The sequence below is a fragment of the Bos indicus genome, chromosome 7 (genome assembly GCF_029378745.1).
Source record: "Bos indicus isolate NIAB-ARS_2022 breed Sahiwal x Tharparkar chromosome 7, NIAB-ARS_B.indTharparkar_mat_pri_1.0, whole genome shotgun sequence".
Taxonomy (NCBI): Eukaryota; Metazoa; Chordata; class Mammalia; order Artiodactyla; family Bovidae; genus Bos; species Bos indicus.
The window spans coordinates 5,659,789-5,681,548 of record NC_091766.1 but is presented as its reverse complement, the minus strand read 5'-3'; the positions used below and the strand labels follow the sequence as shown (position 1 = coordinate 5,681,548).

The window sequence follows — 21,760 nt, the reverse complement described above, 5'->3', positions numbered from 1 at the left end:
CTGGTACACAGGGACGGCCAGGAACGTGAGGGGTCAGCCCCGCAGGAACAGATCTCAGCTAATGCTGGATGGTGATGAGAGGATAAATACCCCAGCCCCTTGCCCCTGGAGTGGGACCAATTGCCGTGTGTGTTCTATGCATCTCCCTGGGGTCCCCAGTGGGATGGAGTCCCAATTGCCCTCAGGGCCATCTGCTCATTGGTGCCCACTGCAGGGCTCTAGGGCTTCTGGGGGACGTTGTTGTTTAGTCACTAAGTTGTGTCCAAACTCTTTGCAACCCCATGGACTGAGGCCTGCCAGCTTCCTCTGTCTATGGGATTTCCCAGGCAAGAATACTGGAGTGGGTTGCTGTTTCCTTCCCCAGGGGATCTTCCAGACTCAGAGATTGAACCCCGGTTTCCTGCACCGGCAGTTGGACTCTGTCACTTCCCAGGTAAACCACATCTCAGCAATCGTGTCAGTCTTTGGTTCTGATGACCCCAAACCAAGGCCACATCTTTGACAGATGTTGTCTACATCTTAAAGTGCGCCAGACTGCTAATAGTGACTTGCGTTGGGGAGGAGCCACTGACACCCTTTCTGATTTGGTCCTCACAGCGGTGCTATGTAGGAGCCGGGGGAATTTGCCTGATTTTTAAAAATGTATTTGTTTATTTGGCTGCATCCAGTCTTAACTGCCATACTTGGGCTCTCCTGCTTTAACGTGAGGGCCCCGGAATGAGCAGGCTCAGTAATTGTCGCGCAAAGGGCTTTGTCGTTCTGTGGCGTGTGGGGTCTTAGTTCCCCGGCCAGGGATTGAACCCTCATCCCCTGCGTTGCAAGGCAGATGCTCAACCGCTGGACCACCAGGGCAGTCTCTGGTCCAATTTTTATAAAGAAAGAAACTGAGGTAGAGGTCGCATGACCGCTCCCTAAGCCAGGTCTGCACCAGCTGGCTCCTGGAACACCAGACTTTCACCATTTAAAAATGTGCAGCTCAGTGTCAGTTCGTGCATGGACCGCCTGTATCTAGTTCCAGAACATTCCCATCACCCCAAAGGAGACCTCGTCCCTATTAGCCATCACTCTCCAGTCCCCACCCAGCCGCTGGCAACCACTAATCTACACTGTCATCGATTCGCCTGTTCAGGACATTTCATATAAGTGGGATCATACACCACGTGGCCTTCCGTGTCTGGCTTCCTTCAGCCTGACGTTCTGTAGGCTCACCCGTGCTGCAGCGTGCCAGAGCTCCACTCCTCGTCACGGTTCAGTACTATCCCGTTGTATGGAATATTATCGTATCACCACTTTGTGTTTCCTCATTCATCTGTTGATGGACATTTGCGTTGGTTCTGTCTTTTGGTGATTATGACTAGAATGAACACATACGTACAAGGATTTGTTTGAACACTTGTTTTCAATTCTTTTGAGCTGCCTTAACTTTTGTCCGTCTCCCCTGGTCCTGGCCTTGGGTGTGAGGCCTAGAAGTTCAACTTCTAATTCTCCTGACCAGTCCAGGAGATGAGGCACTCCTCACCCACAGCCACCTGGGGTCCTTCCTCCTCAACTCTCTTGCCCCTCTTCAGAGTCCCCAGGGCCTCCCCCATTCCAGAGAGTTCGCAGAAAACTGGAGTCTCCAATGTTTCCCCGGCGTGTGCTCTGTCCTGGATCCATGTGACAAGGTTACGTGCTCCTAGCCATCACCATTGCTGTGTGGTCGCACAGAAGCGGCCTTGCTTCTCCGGCCTCCGTTTCCTATCGGTGAGCGGGGTTGTCCTAAGAATTAACTAAAGCCAAGAAGTGCCTGGTGCGTGTCTGCAGTACCAGGCATGTGACATGACATGGTTTTTTTTGCCTGCACTGTGTCTTGGTTGCGGTCACAGGCTCTAGAGCCGGGAGGCTCAGTAAGTGCTGCCTGCGGGCTCCCTAGTTGCAGCTTCGTTGCCCCATGACATGCGGGATCTTAGTTCCCCAACCAGGGATCAAACCTGCATCCCCTGCATTGGAAGGTAGGTTCTTAACCACTGGACCACCAGGAAGTTTGATATTTGTTCTAACGTTATCCTCTTCCATTGATATTTTCATGCACACCAAGAGGCTGGATACCCCCTGAGACAGGTGCCATATAGGAGGAGGAGGTTTGTGTAGGCTCCCAGGGGGCTCAGGAAGGATGTGGCCCAGGGGAGTGGGGCATCCAAGTCTCTACCTGATCATTGGCTTGGGGACCAGCCTCCCCCAAGGCTGCTGGGCGCTGCCACCTCTCTGCCCATGGGGACAGGTCCTGGGGTCTTCAAGCCACTGTGTGGCTGAGCTTTCTCCACTAGTGGCCCTAGGTGGCCCAGGAAGGGAGGGACAGGCTGGGAGACTGCTGAGGACACTTGTCCATTCGGAGTGGCGGCAGGAACCAGGGCATCCCCACCCGCTGTGATATTTATATGCATGAAGATTTGTGGGAAATGGATTCCAGACTTGGCTCTACAAGGGGTACACTCTGTCCCCCAACTCTTGCCCTCCCCACCCCCACTCCTTCCAGTGCACCCTTCATCCTAGACCTAACTTGGCCATGAGGCACATTTGGTTGTGGCTCAAGTGACATGGAGATAATGACATGGAATTTATTTTCCAGTTTTGCGGGACAGGGATGGGGCCAGGACCTCGGGAGACCCCTGAGGATCTGAAGGGCTCAGACCCCTGAGGGGCTCTGAGTTAACCACCAAGCCCCATAAGTTTCAAGAGTCCCAGAAACCAGCCATCAACCCACATTTTCTTGCCACCAGGCACCCCAACCTAACAGAAGCACAGGTTGACAAGCATTGAGGACCTGCTGTGCACAGGCCCCTGGAATGACTCATATAGTGTCTCACAGGAGCCCTAGAAGAAGGAACCACCTCTGTTCCCATTTTACAGGCCAGGAAACTAAGACACAGAGTGGTGAAGCCCTCAGCCACAGGCACAGCCAGGAGCCTGGATCCAGGTCTCCAGGTGCATCCGTGGCCCGGGGCTGCTCTGAGCTCGACACATGCAGGTTTCAAATGCTCACAGCCCAGAAGGAGTCGCAGAGTCTGAGACTTGCACTATCAGCAGCATGGAGGTTACAGGACCCAGGTTCGAATCCAGGCTCTGATGCTCAGTACTGGCCATGGGACCCTTGGTGAGTCACTGCCCCTCTCTGGGCCTCGGTTTCCTCATCTGTAAAATGGACGGAGATGTTTAGAGAACCACTTTCTAAGCTCTCCCCTCCCCCTCCTGCCTAGAACAGAATTTTATTCATTCTGGGCAGCTACATTTCCTTGTCTCCTCTATGCTGAAGTGTGGCCACATGACTGTTTTGGCCAGTGATGTATAACCAGAAGAGTTCCAAGGCCTCTCAGGAAGATTTCCAAAAGCTCCTGAGTCAGTCCTGGCCTCTACTTTTCTCTCTGAGTGAGGAGGTGAAGGCTGGACCCCCAGCAGCCATTCTGTGCCATGAGGCAAACTTGAGGACAAAACTCAGAGATGCTGCGAACTGAGAGAGAAATCAAGTTGTACTGCTACTGTGGTTGAACCTGGAGCTATTTCTACAAGAGTCCTCTTCCTGCTGCCTGACACTAGGTCTCTATCCCTGATCCTTGGGTTCACACCAAGGTAGAGTCCTTCCCTGAACCCGCTGGCCTATGGCCCAGGATGCTGCGCATCTCATGTGTGACCTCTCCCCAGCGCCCCTCACTGGCAGACAGTGTCCGGTGCATGCGGGATGCAGGCAGGCAGCTCTCCCGGCCTCCTCCCATGACTGCAGGTGCTGTGTCAGTGACCATGGGTCTGAGGGAGTCCCCCAGCTTAGGGAAGGATGAGTAGAGAGTCCAGTGATGAGTACCCTGCTGGGGCTGGGCCCTGGGGCCGGCCTTGGAGACTTCAGCAGGGCGGACAGGGTCATCTTCAAAGTGTGGTGGGGACAGTTCATGGACGCCCCGGCGGGTGGTCCGGGCAGCCTGGAGCAGAGTGTGGGTCAGTGCTGCCACCAGGACTAGAGCACCCAAGCCAAGGATGGAGGCAGCTGCTGCACCTGTCTCGATCTCGAAGAGCAGCAGGGCGTAGATGGACAGTGCTGGGGAAGGAAATGGCTCTCATTCAATGTTTGATCCCCAAGCCCTGGAAGAGCTCCCCAACACGGAAGGCAGTTGTAGAAAACTGTACATTATGATAGGCACATAGACTAACTCATCTAACCCTTCCACACCTGACAAATGTGTCACCATCACATCCATTTTACTGTGTGTGTAGACGCTCAGTCATGTCCAACTCTTTGTGACCCTGTGGATTGTAGCCCACCAGGCTCCTCTGTCCATGGGATTCTTCCGGTAAGAATACTAGAATGGGGTGCCATTTCCTCCTCGCGGGGATCTTCCCAACCCAGGGATCAAACCCTCATCTCCCGCTTTGGCAGGAGGACTCTTTACCCCTGAGGCACCAGGGAAGCCAGTGTTATGTGTACTTAACCACAATTGAAACAACCCAGATCTCAGACTTTTGCAATCCTTGTGATTGACCTGGAGTAAATCACAGTCCCTCTCTGACCTCAGTTGGCTTATCTGAACAATAAGACAGTTGGCGACCTGACCTCAAGGACCGGTTCTCTGTTGCCCTATCCAATGTCCGGTTGGCACCTTTCTTTTCGGTGGGAACTATCCTGTGCATCGTAGGATATTTAGGAGCTTCTACCCAGCAGATACCAGTATACCCTCCTCCATCCTATCACGAAACCAAAAATGTCTCCAGATATTAATTGCCCAGGGTCCCCTCCGGGGCAGAATCAGCCTCCATTGAGAGGTGCTGGTCCAGTCCCTAACCCCACCCTGTTCACTGGGCTAGGAGGACTGACCCGCTTCCCTGGCATCAGTGATGTATATGGTCCTAAGTCTTGGCCAGTCAGAGTGTTGCTTCCGCTGGTTGTAGTGATTGGTGCGTGGCTATCACATGACCGGAGTTCAGCCAATCAGAGTCAGCCCTGGGACCTTTGCCTGGACTATGGGGATAGGGGAATTTCCTTATGGCAGCAATTAAAGAATTGCCAGCCTGGTGTGCTGCAGTCCCTGGGGTCGAAAATAGTCGGACATGACTTAGCAACTGAACAACAACAAAAAAAGGAGAGCGGCTCAGAGTTGGTGGGGGATTTCTTGGCACTTTGTGGACTGTTTTTAGGCTTTCTCCAGCTCTGCACTCTTGCTTTTGAACATGCCACACTGTATTATGTCTGGCATATTAAAGCGAGGCCAAGGACTTTTTTTGCTCTAAACGTTTTTAAAAGGTCTTTATAATTATTATTTTGGTTCTGGTTAGCAATGAATGAATGACTGGCTGGACATGCTTGGGAATTCTTGCTGAGTGAGGTCACCTAACCTCAAAAAGAATATAAATGGGAGCTGAACAAATTCTTAATTTAATGCTTAATGAGGCTGACATAGTTTTTGTGCCCTTTGTGAGTTTTTGTGTATTTTAGGACAAGAATATTTTATTCTCCAAGTCTCTAACAGTTTTGTCAGCCCCTGAAAAGGCTTGAGGTCATAGGTACTATGTTGAAAGTGCTTACAGATAAAGACTTCTTTCTCAGGGCACAGTGGGTGAAGAGGTGAAGTGAGAAGCATTTTTTTTTTTTTCTGACCTCATTTGAGTGCCTAGATCCAGCCACACCTGAAGCCACTAACCCCTGACCTTTTCAGATAGATAAGTCACTCCATCCACTCTCCTTTTTTAAAAAACCCCACATCCAGAGTATTTTATTAAGTCAAACAACAAGAGCGATCCAGAGTTAGTTATCCTGTGTGTACAAATTCCCACAATAAACCCTAGGCTCATATTTCATAAATTATCTTTTAAACATATCTTCCAAACTTCTATTTCTCTATTGTGGTACTAAGGAAAAAAACAGTAACAGCAAATCCCTTGTTATTCAGTAAGCTGATTTTTTTTTCCTCCAGTAAAACAGGTAATCTATAGGGCTACTAGAGATCTATGGATGATTTAACAGAGTCTCCAGAATCAGCGACATATTTTTCAAGATTGGAACAAAACATAAGATGTCAACAGTCTCTTCAAAGAAATGTGATGATCTGATTTCTTTACCAGCATGTGTGGGTGATCAAAGAAGAGTTACAAACGAGGGAAGGAAAGACTGTGTGTCCTTCTGGCACCCAAGTTATTAGATTTTACTCTGCTTCATATTTGGGAATTTAAAATTGCATTTCTGGTTTAGGAAGCTTTTTTTTTTTTTTTTTTCTTAAGCCCTTCTTAAGCTGGATTCTGATATTTGTGATCAAAACACAGGTTTGCTAAGGCCAACCTGTGAAACATTATCTCCAGAAACCAGCAAAGACTGGGAAACTTTTGTTCAAACCAGGTGTAGACAAGTGATGAATCACGAGTGTTCTGAAGACAACCACCATTTATGGAATCCCCATTGGGATCAGATGCCAGCCATGTGCACAAGTGTCAGAACCAAGAGTGAGAAAGGTGGGCTGGCTCCAGAGCTGACCCTAATTGTGGGGCCATTACCCTTGGCTGCTCCAACTCAGGCTCCTACACCCCATGTTCTATCCTGAGCACATACCTGCCAAGTAGACGGAGACCCCACAACAGAAGAGGCCGAGAGCCACATGTCTGAGGAGGCGGCAGTCATAGAGAAACCAGTCAGACCTGGCAGGGAGGGGGGCAGGAAGAAAATGGACTCAGGAGGCAGAACTGGTAGAAGAAGCTTGGGGAGGAGAGGAAGGGAGAATGGTCCAGCTCTGGGGAACTGGAGATCCATGTGAGGACCCAAACATCCACCCATGTATCCATCCCCCTCCCTGCTCAATCATTCTTTACCATCCGCCACCATTTACTATCCATCCATCCACCTATCCATCTGCACGTATTCAACCATACAGCCATCCATCCATTTAACCATGCTGTGTTAATCCATCCACCCATTAATTTAAACAGCCACTATCATCCATTATCCATTTGTCATTCACCATCCATTCATTCATCCATCGATCCATCTCCCACCCCTGACCCACCCATCCATCATCTGTCTCCCAGTCACCATTCATTGAGCCAACCAACTGTCTGTCCATTCATCCATCCTGTCATCATCCATTCCATTCCCCTCCCCCATAACCCACCGATGTAGTGAAAGTGAAAATGTTAGTTGTCTCTGACTCTTTGCCACCCTGTGGGCTGTAGCCCACCAGGCTCCTCTGCCCATGGAATTTTCCAGGCAAGAATACTGGAGTGGGTTGCCACTTCCTTCTCCAGGGGATCTTCCCAACCCAGGGATTGAACCTGGGTCTCCTGCATTGCAGGTAGATTCTTCACCATCTGAGCCATAAGGGAAACAACCTACTTATATACATCAGTCCACTAGAACATCCAACATTTATGAAGCAGCCGTTGCATGTGGATACTTGCTAGGCACCTGACTTCCATTATTTTACTGACCATAAGCTTATTTGGGAATGAGGAAACTGAGGTGAATTTGTTATCAGCTGCAATAGAAACAGAGATTCCCAAGAGCTGTGTGCATTGAGGACATAATTTTGAACCTGGCCCTATGTTAAGTTTTTCTGCTGTGTGCATGCTCTTCTCCAGTCCTGTGAGATCAAGAAAAGGAGCTTCCATCATTGCTCACCTCCCACCAGTACCGTAGAAATGGCTTCCTCCCTCTTTCTGCCAACTCCCCTCCTGACCCCTTTTCTGCACAGTAGCTAGAGTGAGTTCTTCCAAACCCACTTAAGTCAGATTATGCCCCTCCTGGCTCACAGCTTTCTCAGTCAGAGTAAAAACCTAAGAGCTTCACCAGAGCACAGGAACCTCTATCCAATCCAGTACCTCTTGGACTTCCCTGGTGGTCCAGGAGTCAAGACTCCACACTGCCACTGCAGGGAGTGTGGGTTCTATCCTTGGTCAGGGAACTAAGATCACGCAAGTTCCACGATGTAGCCAAAAAAATCCAGTACCTCTCACTTCCACTTCCTGGTCCTATCTCCCTTATCTACCCCTACCCCAGCCACACCAATCACCTCCATCCCCCTTTAACACCTCAAGCTCATTCCTGCTCCAGGGCCTTTGCACATGCTGGTCCCGCTGCCTGGATCACAGTCCCTTAGATCTTGAGCCTCCTTTCCTTCTTCAAGTCTCAGCTCAGTCCTCCCTTGATGGTAGGACTCACCCCCATCCCCATGATGGTTGGTGTCATCCCTACCCTTTCCTGCTCCACCACATTACCTCATTTTCTTCCCTTTCCAGCATTCATCACCATTTGACATTATTAATCTGTTTTTCTTCTTCATTATCTGCATCCCCAGGAAGGTGGTCCAGATCCACTTGGATCCTGCTGAGTCCCCAATACCCAGTACTGGTCTCAGCCCCCCTTGAACTAGCAGATGGAGGGTGCATGGTTTGGATAGGATTCAGTGGTAGAAGCGCCCATCTGATCAAATCTATGGAAGCCTGGGCCGGGATCCTGGCTCCCCTCCCCCAGGAAGGTGGGACAGCCAAGTCTTTGGCTCAAGGAACGGTCCTCACTCCACATGCAATGCCCCACCGCCTGTGCCCATCTCCCTGAGCTCAGGTGCCTGATAAGGAACCCTACCCTCACCCCCACGCCCACCCCTAGCCAGGGCACAGGTTTCTGGCTCTATCAGCTTCAAGTTCAAATTCAGTCCACTCCCTTCCAATCTTAGCAGCTAGACTGAGCAGCCTCCCCTGTCTGAGACTAAACAGGAGGATGATCACGAATACCAGCCGTTCAGGGGGCTTCACTGTGCTAATCACAAGATGTGGGAGGCACCTAGAGCCTAGGGTTCCATTAAATAACAAGTGCTATCAACTGGGGCTAGCTGCTTCCAGGCCTTCTTTGAGCCTCAGTTTCCGCATCTGTGAAATGGGGAGTTGCAGCAGCAGTTGTACCTGCTGTAAATTTTCAACAAATATAGGAGAGAGGGAGGGATGGATGGAGAGGAGAAAGCGAGGGAGGGAGGGATGGACGAAAGGAGGAAGGGAAAGGAAAGCTCTCCCCCAAGCTGAGGCCCAGAGAAGGGCAGCGGCTCTCCCGGGCTCGTCCAGACCCCAGCCAGGCAGTGGGGCCGGTCCTCCTACCTGTTAGAGCCCGGTCCCCGCGCCATCTCGGCGCCCAGGTGGCCGCAGAGCGCGGCGAGCAGCAGGCAGGTGAGGCCCAGCACCAGGGCAAGCGCGGAGAGCGCGGCTGCCAGCGGCAGCAGCGCCCCGGCCGCGTCCTCCGGCAGCCGGGGGCCGGCGCCCAGCTCCGGGCCCAGCCCGTCGATTCGCGGTCCTCGAAGCTCCGCGCGGCCCGCCTGCAGCTGGAACAGCAGCTGCGCGCCCAGCGCCGCCAGCACCGCCGCGGGGATGCCCAACAAGACCATCGCGGCCAGCACCCGGCCGCCGTACGACCTGGCCATTGGAGGGGTCCTGCGGGCCTGGGGGACAGCTAAAGAATCAAAGAGATTTTAGGAGGCAGGGCAGTTGAGGAGCGTTCTAGGGCCCTCGGCGGTCCAGAATGGGGCGGTTTTTGAAAGTTGGAATGGGCACAGAGAGCTTGGGACGCCAGTCGCGGTGGGGACGAGGAAGCGCTGGGAAAACTTGAGACGAAGTGTCCTCTCTCTCTGGGGACCCTGTGGGCGCCAGCTCCCGGCCTCCGGGCTCTTGGGGGGCGTGGCCAGAAAGGGGCGGGGCGAATAAGGGGCGGAGGCGGCCCCACGTGGGATGAGGGCACAGTGGCTGTGTCCAAGGGCCCTCACGGGCCACTAAACTCATTAAAGTGTCCCCCTTTCCCCTCCCGCCGCTCCAAGCGCCTGTTTTATCGTTGTTTGAGGGAAAAGAAAAGAAACTTGCACGAATTTTTAAATAATTCACTTTGTTACGCGATCTCTACCCGCGGACCTGGCAATTGACTGGGATGTCCCCTCCGCTCACCTTCTTTCAAGGCTGTGCAGAGACGTCACCACCTCAGAGAGGCCCTCCTGGACCTCCTCCCCAAGAGCACACCCGTCCTTCACTGCTAGACTTTGTTCTTCCCACGGCACCTTTTGGAGGGTTATTATTTCTTTAATTTTTTGCATTTCAAGAAGAATTTTTTTTTTTAATTTTTAAATGAACCTTATTTCTTGCATCTTCCCATACATAGAAAAACAGCATAACCATGAACTTGAAACATCTGTTCTTTGTGAGTAGCAGTAATATTTCACCAAGATTTATGTCTGATTACATGTATTCCTTAACAGCAAAACATATAAACTAGTTTCCTCCCACCTCTTCAGAGCAGCTCCTCAGAGCTGAGAGACTTATCTCCCAGGTTATAGTCCTCAGTAAGACCCTGAATAAAATTTAACTCACAACTCTCACATTGTGTATTTTTCTTTTAGTTGACAACACAATATATACATATGTATGTGTCTGTGTATATTTCTCTGTATATGTATATATTAATCACAAAAGCATTTAGAGTGATTATTATTTCCTGTCTACCAGGGCTTGTCAGCATGTCTTCCATATAATGGACCGGTATGGTGTTCTGTGGGATGTCAAGATATTTGGAGTCCCTAAGTACTCTTGCCTGGAAAATTCCATGGACTGGTAGGCTGCAGTCCATGGGGTCGTTAAGAGTCAGACATGACTGAAGTAAGTGACTTAGCAGCAGCAGCAGCAGTAGCAGCAAGGTCTATACTATGATAAGGAACAAAGGAACTGGCATTGCCTTGAGGCCTTAGAAAGCATCACTACGAACAAAGCTAGTGGAGGTGATGGAATCCCAGTTGAGCTATTTCAAATCCTGAAAGATGATGCTGTGAAAGTGCTGCACTCAATATGCCAGCAAATTTGGAAAACTCAGCAGTCGCCACAGGACTGGAAAAGGTCAGTTTTCATTCCAATCCCAAAGAAAGGCAATGCCAAAGAATGCTCAAACTACTGCACAATTGCACTCATCTCACATGCTAGTAAAGTAATGCTCAAAATTCTCCAAGCCAGGCTTCAGCAATACGTGAACCGTGAACTTCCTGATGTTCAAGCTGGTTTTAGAAAAGGCAGAGGAACCGGAGATCAAATTGCCAACATCCGCTGGATCATGGAAAAAGCAAGAGAGTTCCAGAAAAACATCTATTTCTGCTTTATTGACTATGCCAAAGCCTTTGACTGTGTGGATCACAATAAACTGTGGAAAATTCTGAAAGAGATGGGAATACCAGACCACCTGACCTGCCTCTTGAGAAACCTGTATGCAGGTCAGGAAGCAACAGTTAGAACTGGACATGGAACAACAGACTGGTTCCAAATAGGAAAAGGAGTACATCAAGGCTGTATATTATCACCCTGCTTATTTAACTTATATGCAGAGTACATATAACTGAACTGAGGCATCAACCAAAGTTATACGCTTGTTCCCGCTTCTATTCTGATTTTGGTTGCGATGTGAATGAAGAAGAAAGCATTCTCCGAGTCTGTAGCTCCATTATCAGGTGCCTGGTGCTGTGTTAATTTGCTCCAGAAGAGATTCCTCACTTAGAATTGTGATTTTTTTTTTTTAAATCACCACCTAGATAAATTTGTGATGATCTGTCATTTTTCCATGACTCAACTGGCTTTTATTAGTGGCCAAACAGAGGCCCTAAGGAGACTAGCCACTGGGTTGGAAGGCAGATATTCCAGGTGTAGCAACTGAGACACTTGTATGCAGAGCAGGGATAACTGCTTCAGAGACTGGGGAAAGGACGCCTCCTTGGGCAAAGGAGGTTTGGGGCAATTTAGAGGTATTCAGTTTGCAGCCTCATGTCTGCCTAAATGTACCCATCCCAGGTCTCAGAGTTCCACCCGTTTCCACCAGTACTGTTACCTTGGCATAACAAGCATGGCGAGGCTGACCATTTAATTTGTGACGGCAACTCTGCAACTCACATGCTTAGCTCCTAGGTTTGGTATTAAGTTCACGTATCTGCCTACAACCCCCAGGACATGGAAGACTCCTCCAGAACTCCATGGATGCATCATCAGTTCAGTTCAGTTGCCCAGTTGTGTCTGACTCTCTGCAACCCCATGAATCGCAGCACGCCAGGCCTCCCTGTCCATCACCAACTCCGGGAGTTCACCCAGACTCACGTCCATCGAGTCAGTGATGCCATCCAGCCATCTCATCCTCTGTCGGCCCCTTCTCCTCCTGTCCCCAATCCCTCCCAGCATCAGAGTCTTTTCCAATGAGTCAACTCTTCGCATGAGGTGGCCAAAGTACTGGAGTTTCAGCTTTAGCATCATTCCTTCCAAAGAACACCCAGGGCTGATCTCCTTTAGAATGGACTGGTTGGATCTCCTTGCAGTCCAAGGGACTCTCAAGAGTCTTCTCCAACACCACAGTTCAAAAGAATAAATTCAAATATATATATATATATATATATATAAGCTCATGGATATTCTTTGTATATATTCATAACATTTAATTTCTTTTTTCCCCTATGTATGCTGTAAAAAGAAGGTGCATGCCCAGTCGTGTCCAATACTGCAACCCCGTGGACTGTAGCCTGCCAGACCCATCTGTCCATGGGATTTCCCAGGCAAGAATACTGGAGGGGGCTGCCATTTCCTTCTCCATATTTATTTATTGTTAAGTTTTAAAAATATAACTGAAACTTACATGACATAAAATTAACCATTTTAACGTGAACCATTCAGAGGTCTTTAGCACATACCCAACGCTGTGCAACATCACCTCCATCTAGTTCTGGAATTTCCATTCCCCACCCCAACCCCCATTAGCAGCCATTTTCCATTCCCCCTCTCTCAGCCCCTGGTAGCCACTAATCTACCTTCTGTCTTCTACGGATTTGTCTTTTTTGGACATTTCATATGAAAGAAACCAGACAATACGTGGTCTTTTGAGTCTGGTTTCTTTCCCTGAGGCTAAGATTTTTAAGGCTCATCCATACTGTAGCACGTGTCATTCCTTTTTTATGGCTGAATAATATTTCATTGTATGAATGGACCACATTCAGCTTATCATCCATCTGTTGATGGACATTTGGGTTGTTTCCACCTTTAGCTGGTTATGAATAGTGCTGCTAGGAACAGGTCCATGGAGCAATTTGAGTCCTGGTTTTCATTTCTTTCGGGTCTATACCCAGAGTGGAATGGCTGGGTTATAATGGTAACTATAAGCTGTTGAGGAACTGCCTGTTTTACACAATGCCAGCACCAGACACCCCAAAATCATTTTACATTCCCACCAACAGTACACCAATTTCTCGATTTGCACATCAACACTTGTTATTTTGTTTGTTGATTATAACCATCCTATAGGATGAGAAGGGGTATCTCGTTGCAATCTTGATTTGCATTTCCATAATAACCAGGGATGTAGTGCATCCTCGCTGGCCAATGCACTTGTTAGCCATTTGCATGTCTTCTTTGGAGAAGTGTGTCTTCGTATCCTTTGTTCATTTGGGTTGTTTTGTCTTTTTGCTTTCCTACAGCGCTTGGCATCTCTGGCAGCACATTGCAGCACATTGCATACACTTTCCTGCTATCTGTGGCTGGGGGGTGGGGGCGAGGCGGGCTGCTTCAGGACCGCTGCTTCAGGACTACTTCAAGTGTCCACTGCTGCATTCCCTTTGTGTCTGGATCTGCACCCAGCACATAGTAGGTCCTCAATAAAGGCTTGCTGGACATGAATGAATGGGTTGCCTTGTACTCTGGCTCTGGAATTCTTGTAAAGTTTGAAATATCAAATCTGGAAAAGGTTTCAAAAGTAACACATTCCTGCTGCATCCAGAATCTAAGGGTAACTGAGGTCAACATGGCCTGATGCAAGCAGATCCCTGTCTTAATGTATCAGGTCTGAAAGATGACATAGCCATCATCTGGACTTTATAGAAGAGGAAACTGAGGCCGTGAGAGGTTCAGTGACTCCCTGGGCCACACACTCACCACAGACAGCCTGGCTGTATAAAACCAGTGCTTTATACTACTTTCCAGAAATGTTATAGATCCCACTGGTTTTGAATTTCCATGTCTTTTCTCCAACTTGGGGAGTCATTTATCTTTTTCAGGTTTCAAATTTTGGGGGTCTTTTGGGAAAAGTTTGTGAGCCTTGAGCCCCCAGCCCCGCACCTGATGGGTAAAATGACCGCAGGGTCGAGAGTACAGGGTGAACTTTCAGCAACAGGTGGCCTCTCTTCCCCTGGAGATTGGGGGTTAGGGATGAGCATGAAATGAAGCACTTGTCCAGCCCCAAAGCCTCTGCTGCTGCTGCTGCTGCTAAGTCGTTTCAGTCGCGTCCGACTCTGTGCGACCCCATAGACGGCAGCCCACAAGGCTCCCCCGTCCCTGGAATTCTCCAGGCAAGAACACTGGAGTGGGTTGCCATTTCCTTCTCCAATGCATGAAAGTGAAAAGCGAAAGTGAAGCCTCTAGGGCCTCCCAAATCCGAGTCTCAACTCCTTCCCCACTTACCTTTTCCCTGAGCTGGGAGAAGGTGTGGGTTGCATTTATTAGCATGTTTAGCCCCACTCAGACGACACGTCTCGCCGCCAGGCGGCGCCAGAGACAAAGTGAAGAGATAGGTGCGCGGGGCGAGCTCCAGCTCTGGCTCCTTGGCTGACCTGCTAGGTAGAACCTTATCTTATTGTCATTTCCCAGGAGAAAGAAGGCTTCCCAGGTGGCCCTAATGGTAAAGAACCCGCTTTCCAGTGTCCGAGACTTAAAAGACCAGGGTTCAATCCCTGGGTAGAGAAGATCCCCTGGAGAAGGGCATGACAATCCACTCCAGTATTCTTGCCTGGTGTATCCCATGGACAGAGGAGCCTGGAGGGTTACAGTCCATGGAGTCGTAAAGAGTCCCACACGACTGAAGCAACTTAGCACAGGAGAAAAGGTGGCTTAGAAAGGCGGAGGTGACTGTCTTAGAGTCACACAGCCAGGAAGTGTTCCCGCCTGGCATTTTTGATATCTATATTCTGCTGTCTCTCCATCCCCCACCCCCTCACGGGGAATCCTCGGGGTTCACCAACAACAGGGAGACTGAACCCTCGCTGTAGGTCCGGGACTCAGCGCACATGGTACCAAATACTGAACTGCATCTTTTGTAAACGATAAATCTGTTGTTAAAGGATTGTTGCAAGTTAGCGCATAAAATACGTGAACAACTCATTTAGCGTGTGATGGGCGAGCCGTTCTCAGCGCAATTCATTCGATTTTAGTTTGTAGTTTCCCTTTTTGCAACTATTAACCATCTCACCTCTTCAGTCTTAAAGATATTTCTGAATATTTTAAAATATGAGTCAGACATGCCACTGGAGAACCAAGACAGGCCCTGGGTGACAGATTCTGAGGGGGATCTCACCTAGAAATCTCCGTCATCCGCCCTGCCCTGGGTCTCACCCTCCATCTGTTGGCGGGGGTGGCGGGGTGGGAGTTGCGGGAGGGTGGGAGGGTGGTCAGAACTGACTCCATCAGGTCCTGCCCTGCTTCTCTCCGCCATGTCATTACACACCCCCTCGCCCTCACTCATTCCTGGAGGATGGGCCTCAAAAACACCTCGACGCCCCAATTCTAGGCTTTTCTTCCGCATCCGGGTAGCTCAGAGCAGCCCCACCCCCTACCTCCCCTCTGCTCCTGGGGCTGGGCTCAGAATAAAGACAGCTTCCATCCCCAGCCCTGGGGTTCGGCTTTAAGCTGGGTCGCCTCCCTCTCAACTGAACTGAACCTCCCTCTTCCTGCACTTCTCAGGTAGCCTTAGTGATAAAGAATCCGCCTGCCAATGCAGGAGACGTAAGAGACAGTGAGTTTGATCTCTGGGTTGGAAAGATCCCTTGGAATAGGAAATGACAACCCATTCCAGTATTCTTGCCTGGAGAATCCCATGGACAGAGGATCCTGGCAGGCCACACAGTCTATGGGGTCGCAAAAGAGTCCGATACGACTGAGCCACCGAGGACATCCTCCTTCCTGGACTGAACTCAGAGAGGTTCCTTCCCCTCATCCTGTCCCCCTTTCCCGCCCTGTTGAGCCCTTTTCAGAGATTGTGCTTGCTCTGCCAGCCAGCCTTCCACCTTGGGGCTCAGAACAGCTTCCCCCACTCTGGTCCCGCCCACTACCGGGAGGAGGGGTTTGTCTTTGTTCAGTCGCTCAGTCGTGTCTGACTCTTTCCGACCCCATGGGCTGCAGCACGCCAGGCTTCCCTGTCCATCCCCACTCCCGGAACTTGCTCAAACTCACGTCCATCTAGTCGGTGATGTCATCCACCCATCTCATCCTCTGTCGCTCCCTTTTCCTCCAGCCCTCAGTCAGGGGGAGATGAGGGCTCATCAAAGAATCGCTTTCCCCCTCGCTGTCCCCCGCCCCGCCTCCTTGTGTTCTTTCCTACAGGGGATTCAGAACAGCCTCCAGCCGCCAGTCCCACCTACCCTTGGGGGTGGGGGGAGGACTCATCACAGACCTGACCCTCTCTGTCCCCTCCCACCAAAAGGATCAGAGCAGCCGGCTTCCCCCTCCCCCCGGCTCCGCCCCAACCTTCCTCCTGAGGTTTCATCATAGAACTCCCAGTCCTGTCCACCCTCCAGGGGTCAGAACAGTCCCGCGGCCTCGCCCTCGGCCTCGCCCTCCTGTCCGGAGCCGCCCGCTCTTCCCCGGCCTCGTGCCCTCCGCGCAGCCGGGTCTACGCGGTACTTGCAGCGGCGCAGGGGCTCGGTAAGGCTCCGCGGCGCGGGGTCGTCCAGGTCCTCGGGCTGCAGAAAGCTTCGGTCCAGCACCTCAGCCGCCTCCTGCCAGTTGGCGAAGCAGGCAGGGCCCAGGCGCCGGATCTCGTCGGCCGCGTCGAGCGTCAGCACATCCCCGCTGGGTTTCAGCACCACGACAGCTGGCAGGCGCTCCACGGAGAACTGGCGCCCGAGGTCCCTGCGGGGCGGGTGGGTCAGTCCGATCGGACCCTCGTCCTAGATCCTGAGCTGAGGAACCCTCCACCCCTCCTCCTAGTACTTGCTGAGCGCCTTCTGTGTGCAAGTGTCCCATACCAGCCTCTAAGAATGCCCAGGAACCCAGAGAGGCCGGGGCCACCCTGGGCTCCTGGCTGTGCCTCCAACGCCCCAGACACGCACCCACCACAGAGCCTTTGCACTGGCCGTGTCCTCTACCTGGAGCGGTCTCCCCAGACATCTGAGGATTAAGACCCTGTATGCTGCAGACACCCAGCCTTACATTTCAGTGCCTCCCTGCCGCTCTCTCTGCTGATCCACGACTCTCCGCACCCAACGCACTGCATAGTTTATTTCTCCTGTTGTCATTTTCTCCCACAATAGAAAGCAGTTTCACTGGGGCACGGATTTCTGTCTCTATACCCGGGTGTCCCCAGTGTCTGAAACAGTGCAGGACACACAGCAGATGCTCAAAAAACGCACATGGGATGAGTGAATAAATATTGATCAATTCCATAAAGAGGTATTAAACTGGCTAAAGGACTTAGGGTCAGAGAGGGCCTCTCTCAGGAGGTGCCCTTGGAGCTGAGATCTGCAGGATGAGGAAGGGGAGAACAGAGGAAGGTTTTCCCAGGCAGAGGGCTCAGCTGGTGCAAAGGCCCGGACATCAGGGAGAGATTGGAGTGCGGCCCTGATCATAGTGCAGGGCCATGGGAAGAACTTGATTTTGTTTTCTGTATGAGAGGAAGGCTGTCAGAAGCCATCCACTGGAGACCCCAGACTTCATCTCCCATTTAGGCCAGAATCTTATGCAGTCTTCATAGAGTAAAGGAGGCTGCCAGGGCTGGGCCCATCCATCCACAGTTCTTAATTTGGGTTCTCAGGTGGCCCTTTTGCCGGCCTTCACGCAGAGAAACATAGGTGGTGCTTGCAAAATCCCAAAGGAATAGGTTGCCAGACTTAGCAACTAGAAATAGAGGATACCCTGTGTGAACGAATTTGAATTTCATGTAAACAACAAATAACTTTTTATAAGTATATCCCTGAATTATGTGGGACATACTTATACTCCCAATTCTCCATTGCTTATGTGAAATTTATATTGAACTGGGTATCCTGTATTTTATTGATTAAAAAAGTTGTTTTTAATTTGGCTATGCAGCCTAATTTGGCTTCCCTGGTGGCTCAGATGGTAAAGCGTCTGCCTGCAGTGCGGGAGACCCGGGTTCAATCCCTGGGTTGGGAAGATCCCCTGGAGAAGGAAATGGCAGCCCACTCCAGGACTCTTGCCTGGAGAATCCCATGGACAGAAGAGCCTGGTGGGCTAGTCCATGGGGTCGCAAAGAGTCGGACACGACTGAGCGACTTCACTTTCACTTTCATGCGGCCTATGGGATCTTAGTTCCCTGACTAGAGACCAAACCCACAATCGCTGCATTGGAAGTTTGGAGTCTTAACACTTGGACCACCAAGGAATTTCCCTGGGTATCCTGTATTTTATCTGGCAGCCTAGTATGTAGGAAGGGTAGAGGGTAGAAACTGTCTGGATACTTGCCTGGGGGAAGGGTGTCCGACTCTTTGTGACCCCATGGACTGTAGCCCACCAGGCTCTTCTGTCCATGGGATTCTCCAGGCAAGAATACTGGAGTGGGTTGCCATGCCCTTCTTCAGGGGATCTGCCCAACCCAGGTATTGAACCCTCGACTCTTCCTTCTCCTGCATTGACAGGCGGGTTCTTTACCACTAGCACCACCTGTTGTTGAGAGGACCCTGCCCCAAACAAAGTCAGTGTTTGGCTGTGATGTCCTTGTCGTTGGCATTTCTTGCCCCTCAGGAGGGAGATATTTGCCCTTTGGGGAATGGAGCCTCCTCAGCTGCAGAAGCCTGTGGGAGTGAGCAAGTTTGCAAACTCTGATAATCTTGGGTGGCGGATAAAGGTCTCCATGACCAGAAACTTCTACGTTTTGTAACAAAACTGATGAGATCAGTAAAATGTCCCAAAATCTGCAACTCACTTTCAAATGGTTCAGCACAAACTTCACACCAGTGGAGATAAAGCAAATAGAAACATATGAATAATCTTCATGGGGTTCATTGTGTGCTCCTTTCAACTTTTTGATATCTTTGAAATTATTCTTATCTCTCTCTTTTTTTTTTTTTTTTTTCTCTTGGATGCTCTGTGTGGCTTGCAGGAAATTTTTCATGATAAAAACTGGGGGCTTAAAAAGAATGTAAGTCTGAGTCTTCCCTGGTGGTCTAGTGGTTCAGACTTCATGCTTCCACTGCAGGGAGCATAGGTTTGATCCCTAGTGAGGGAACTAAGATCTTGTGTGCCATGTGGTGCAACCAAAAAATAAATAAAAAAGAATGACAATCTTATTGCAGAAAAGGGGAAAGTGTGAAAATAGCCACAAATGATCACACTGTTTATCGGGCAGCTCACTGGAAAGCTTGAACCCAATCACCTCTCTCTCTCAGCTCCACTGCTTGTCTGAGGATCACAGGCCCACTTATTAGGCGACATTTGGGGCAGAGACATTACTTTGCCAACAAAAGTCCATCTAGTCAAGGCTATGGTTTTTCCTGTGGTCATGTATGGATGTGAGAGTTGGACTGTGAAGAAAGCTGAGTGCTGAAGAATTGATGCTTTTGAACTGTGGTGTTGGAGAAAACTCCTGAGAGTCCCTTGGACTGCAAGGAGATCCAACCAGTCCATTCTGAAGGAGATCAGTCCTGGGTGTTCTTTGGAAGGAATGATGCTAAAGTTGAAATTCCAATACTTTGGCCATCTCATGCAAAGAGTTGACTCATTGGAAAAGACTCTGATGCTGGGAGGGATTGGGGGCAGGAGGAGAAGGGGACGACAGAGGTTAGGATGGCTGGATGGCATCACCGACTCGATGGACATGGGTTTGAATAAACTCTGGGAGTTGATGATGGACAGGGAGGCCTGGCGTGCTGGGATTTACGGGGTTGCGAAGAGTCGGACATGACTGAACGACTGAACTGACTGACTAGGGCACTGCTACACACGATGCCTGCTGGCTTCCCAGGTGGGCGCTAGTGGTAAAGAACCCGCCTGCCAACGCAGGAGACAGATTCGATTCCTGGGTTGATCCCTGGGTTGGGAAGATCCCCTGGAGGAGAGCATGACAACCCACTCCAGTATTCTTGCCTGGAGAATCCCATGGACAGAGGATGGCTACAGCCCATGGTTACAGCCCATAGGGTCACAAAAGAGTCGGACACGACTGAAGTGACTTAACATGCATGCGTGGTACCTGCTGGCTTCTTTACAGTTCAGGGAACAGTTACAGTTCCCTGAACTGGCTGTTTTTTCTCTGAAATCCTCCGAGCCTTTGTGCTGTGTCTGTCCTCTGCCTGGAAACCCTTCCCTTTCCTAACTCTGTACCCTCCTTTCCTCCCTCCTTGGGGTTCTCTCTTTGAAGCCATTTCCTCTGGGAAGCATCCCCCGACTCCCAAATCTCAGCAAGGTCTCCCTGTTATATTTCACACGACACTCTCCCTTTCGCCTTTGGAACTGCTGCAGTTTGTTATTATGTATTTCTTTGGGTGTTTGAGTGTCGGTTTCAGGTTTGGCTCGCCCCCTAGGTGGTAAACTCCCCTGCAGCTGGGTGGAAATGGGCATAGGTGCCCCTCCCTCCCCCATCTCCACGCCTGACTTCTCTGTCCTGACTGGCCCCCAGAGGATGCTTTTATCAACTCCAGATGGAACAGATACACCAATAAACAAATGGTCTTCCTGGGTAGCTCAAATGATAAAGAATCTGCCTGCAACGTGGGAGACCTGGGTTTGATCCCTGAGTTGGGAAGATCCCCTGGAGAAGGGCATGGCAACCCACTCCAGTATTCTTGCCTGGAGAATTTCATGGACAGAGGAGCCTGGCGGGCTCCGGTCCATGCAGTTGCAAAGAATCGGACACGACTAAGCAACTAACACTTCACTTTCAGCAGAAACAGCCCCTCCTCCAGGAAGCCCTCCCTGACCTCTCCTCTTGTCTCACCTCCTCAGGTCATCCTCGAAGGGCAAGAAGAGCCACTTCTCGGGCATGTCCCTGAGGAACAGGTCTTGCTGCTCCTCCGTCGGGTCCTGGGACACGTACACCAGGGCCACCTGGGCTGCCCGCAGCACGTAGAACTCATCCGTGAGCCGCACGAAGAAGTCCCGGAGGATGGGTGCAAAGGCCTGGCACTCCGGGCAAGACCCAGCACCAAAGAACAGCAGCACCAGCCGGTTTTCCAGTCGACGGCTGAGCTCAGCCTCTGTGTCCAGCTCATCCTGGTCGCTGTTGTTTCGGATCAGGACGCGGCCAGAGAAAAGGGAGGCCATGGCAACTCTGGCTGGGTGCTGGGGACAGGGTGGAAGGACCTTGTGTGACCCTGAGCCTGCTGGCTGGCTGCTGCCCCAGGATTAGGAATCCTTAGGAGGCCAGTTTAGGACGTCAGTAATCTACCTAAACCTCGACCTGATTCTTTGCTGCCTCTGAGGGCAGAGGGCCAGCTGCTCATGGGCTGGTCTCAGGAGACAGCTGCGAAGAAACTAAGAAGCCAGTCAGACTGAGATGCAGGTGTGAAAATAGCTTATTCAATTGTGATGTAAAAAGATAAGTGAATCTTACTGAATACACTCAGGAATTCAATCTTCATAAATGCATTTGGTAATCCTAAATCACAAAGGCTCTACTAATTAATGACTGTGATTTCTAAGTTGTTGTTTGGTCACTCAGTCGTGTCTGATTCTTTGTGACCCCATGGACTGCAACACTCCAGGCTTCCCTGTCCTTCACACTCTCCTGGAGTGTTCAAACTCCATTGAGTCGGTGATGCCA

The 21,760-nt window shown here is 50.5% G+C and overlaps 2 protein-coding genes across 2 annotated transcripts; both read right to left on the bottom strand.

The window, feature by feature from the left end:
• Window positions 1-1,379: 1,379 nt before the first annotated feature.
• On the bottom strand, window positions 1,380-9,791 carry TMEM221 (transmembrane protein 221). Its single transcript, XM_019963562.2, has 3 exons — window positions 9,097-9,791; window positions 6,566-6,651; window positions 1,380-4,066 (listed from the first exon to the last, which is right to left on the bottom strand). Exons 1-3 carry the CDS (start codon window positions 9,414-9,416, stop codon window positions 3,597-3,599), a joined length of 876 nt encoding a protein of 291 aa, XP_019819121.2. The 5' UTR covers window positions 9,417-9,791; the 3' UTR covers window positions 1,380-3,596.
• Window positions 9,792-16,562: 6,771 nt separating this feature from the next.
• On the bottom strand, window positions 16,563-21,261 carry NXNL1 (nucleoredoxin like 1). The gene is made up of 2 exons (XM_019963314.2): window positions 20,936-21,261; window positions 16,563-16,893 (listed from the first exon to the last, which is right to left on the bottom strand). Exons 1-2 carry the CDS (start codon window positions 21,259-21,261, stop codon window positions 16,563-16,565), a joined length of 657 nt encoding a protein of 218 aa, XP_019818873.2.
• Window positions 21,262-21,760: the final 499 nt, after the last annotated feature.

Bases quoted from the DNA above. Each gene is read 5' to 3' on its own strand.
- TMEM221 (XM_019963562.2), bottom strand. From the start codon at position 9,416: ATGGCCAGGTCGTACGGCGGCCGGGTGCTGGCCGCGATGGTCTTGTTG. The intron at 6,652-9,096 runs GTAGGAGGACCG...CCTCCCTGCCAG, and splicing joins CGGGGACCGGGCTCTAACAG to GTCTGACTGGTTTCTCTATG. The intron at 4,067-6,565 runs GTATGTGCTCAG...TTCCTTCCCCAG, and splicing joins GGTCTCCGTCTACTTGGCAG to CACTGTCCATCTACGCCCTG.
- NXNL1 (XM_019963314.2), bottom strand. From the start codon at position 21,261: ATGGCCTCCCTTTTCTCTGGCCGCGTCCTGATCCGAAACAACAGCGAC. The intron at 16,894-20,935 runs GTGAGACAAGAG...CCCGCCCCGCAG, and splicing joins TTCGAGGATGACCTGAGGAG to GGACCTCGGGCGCCAGTTCT.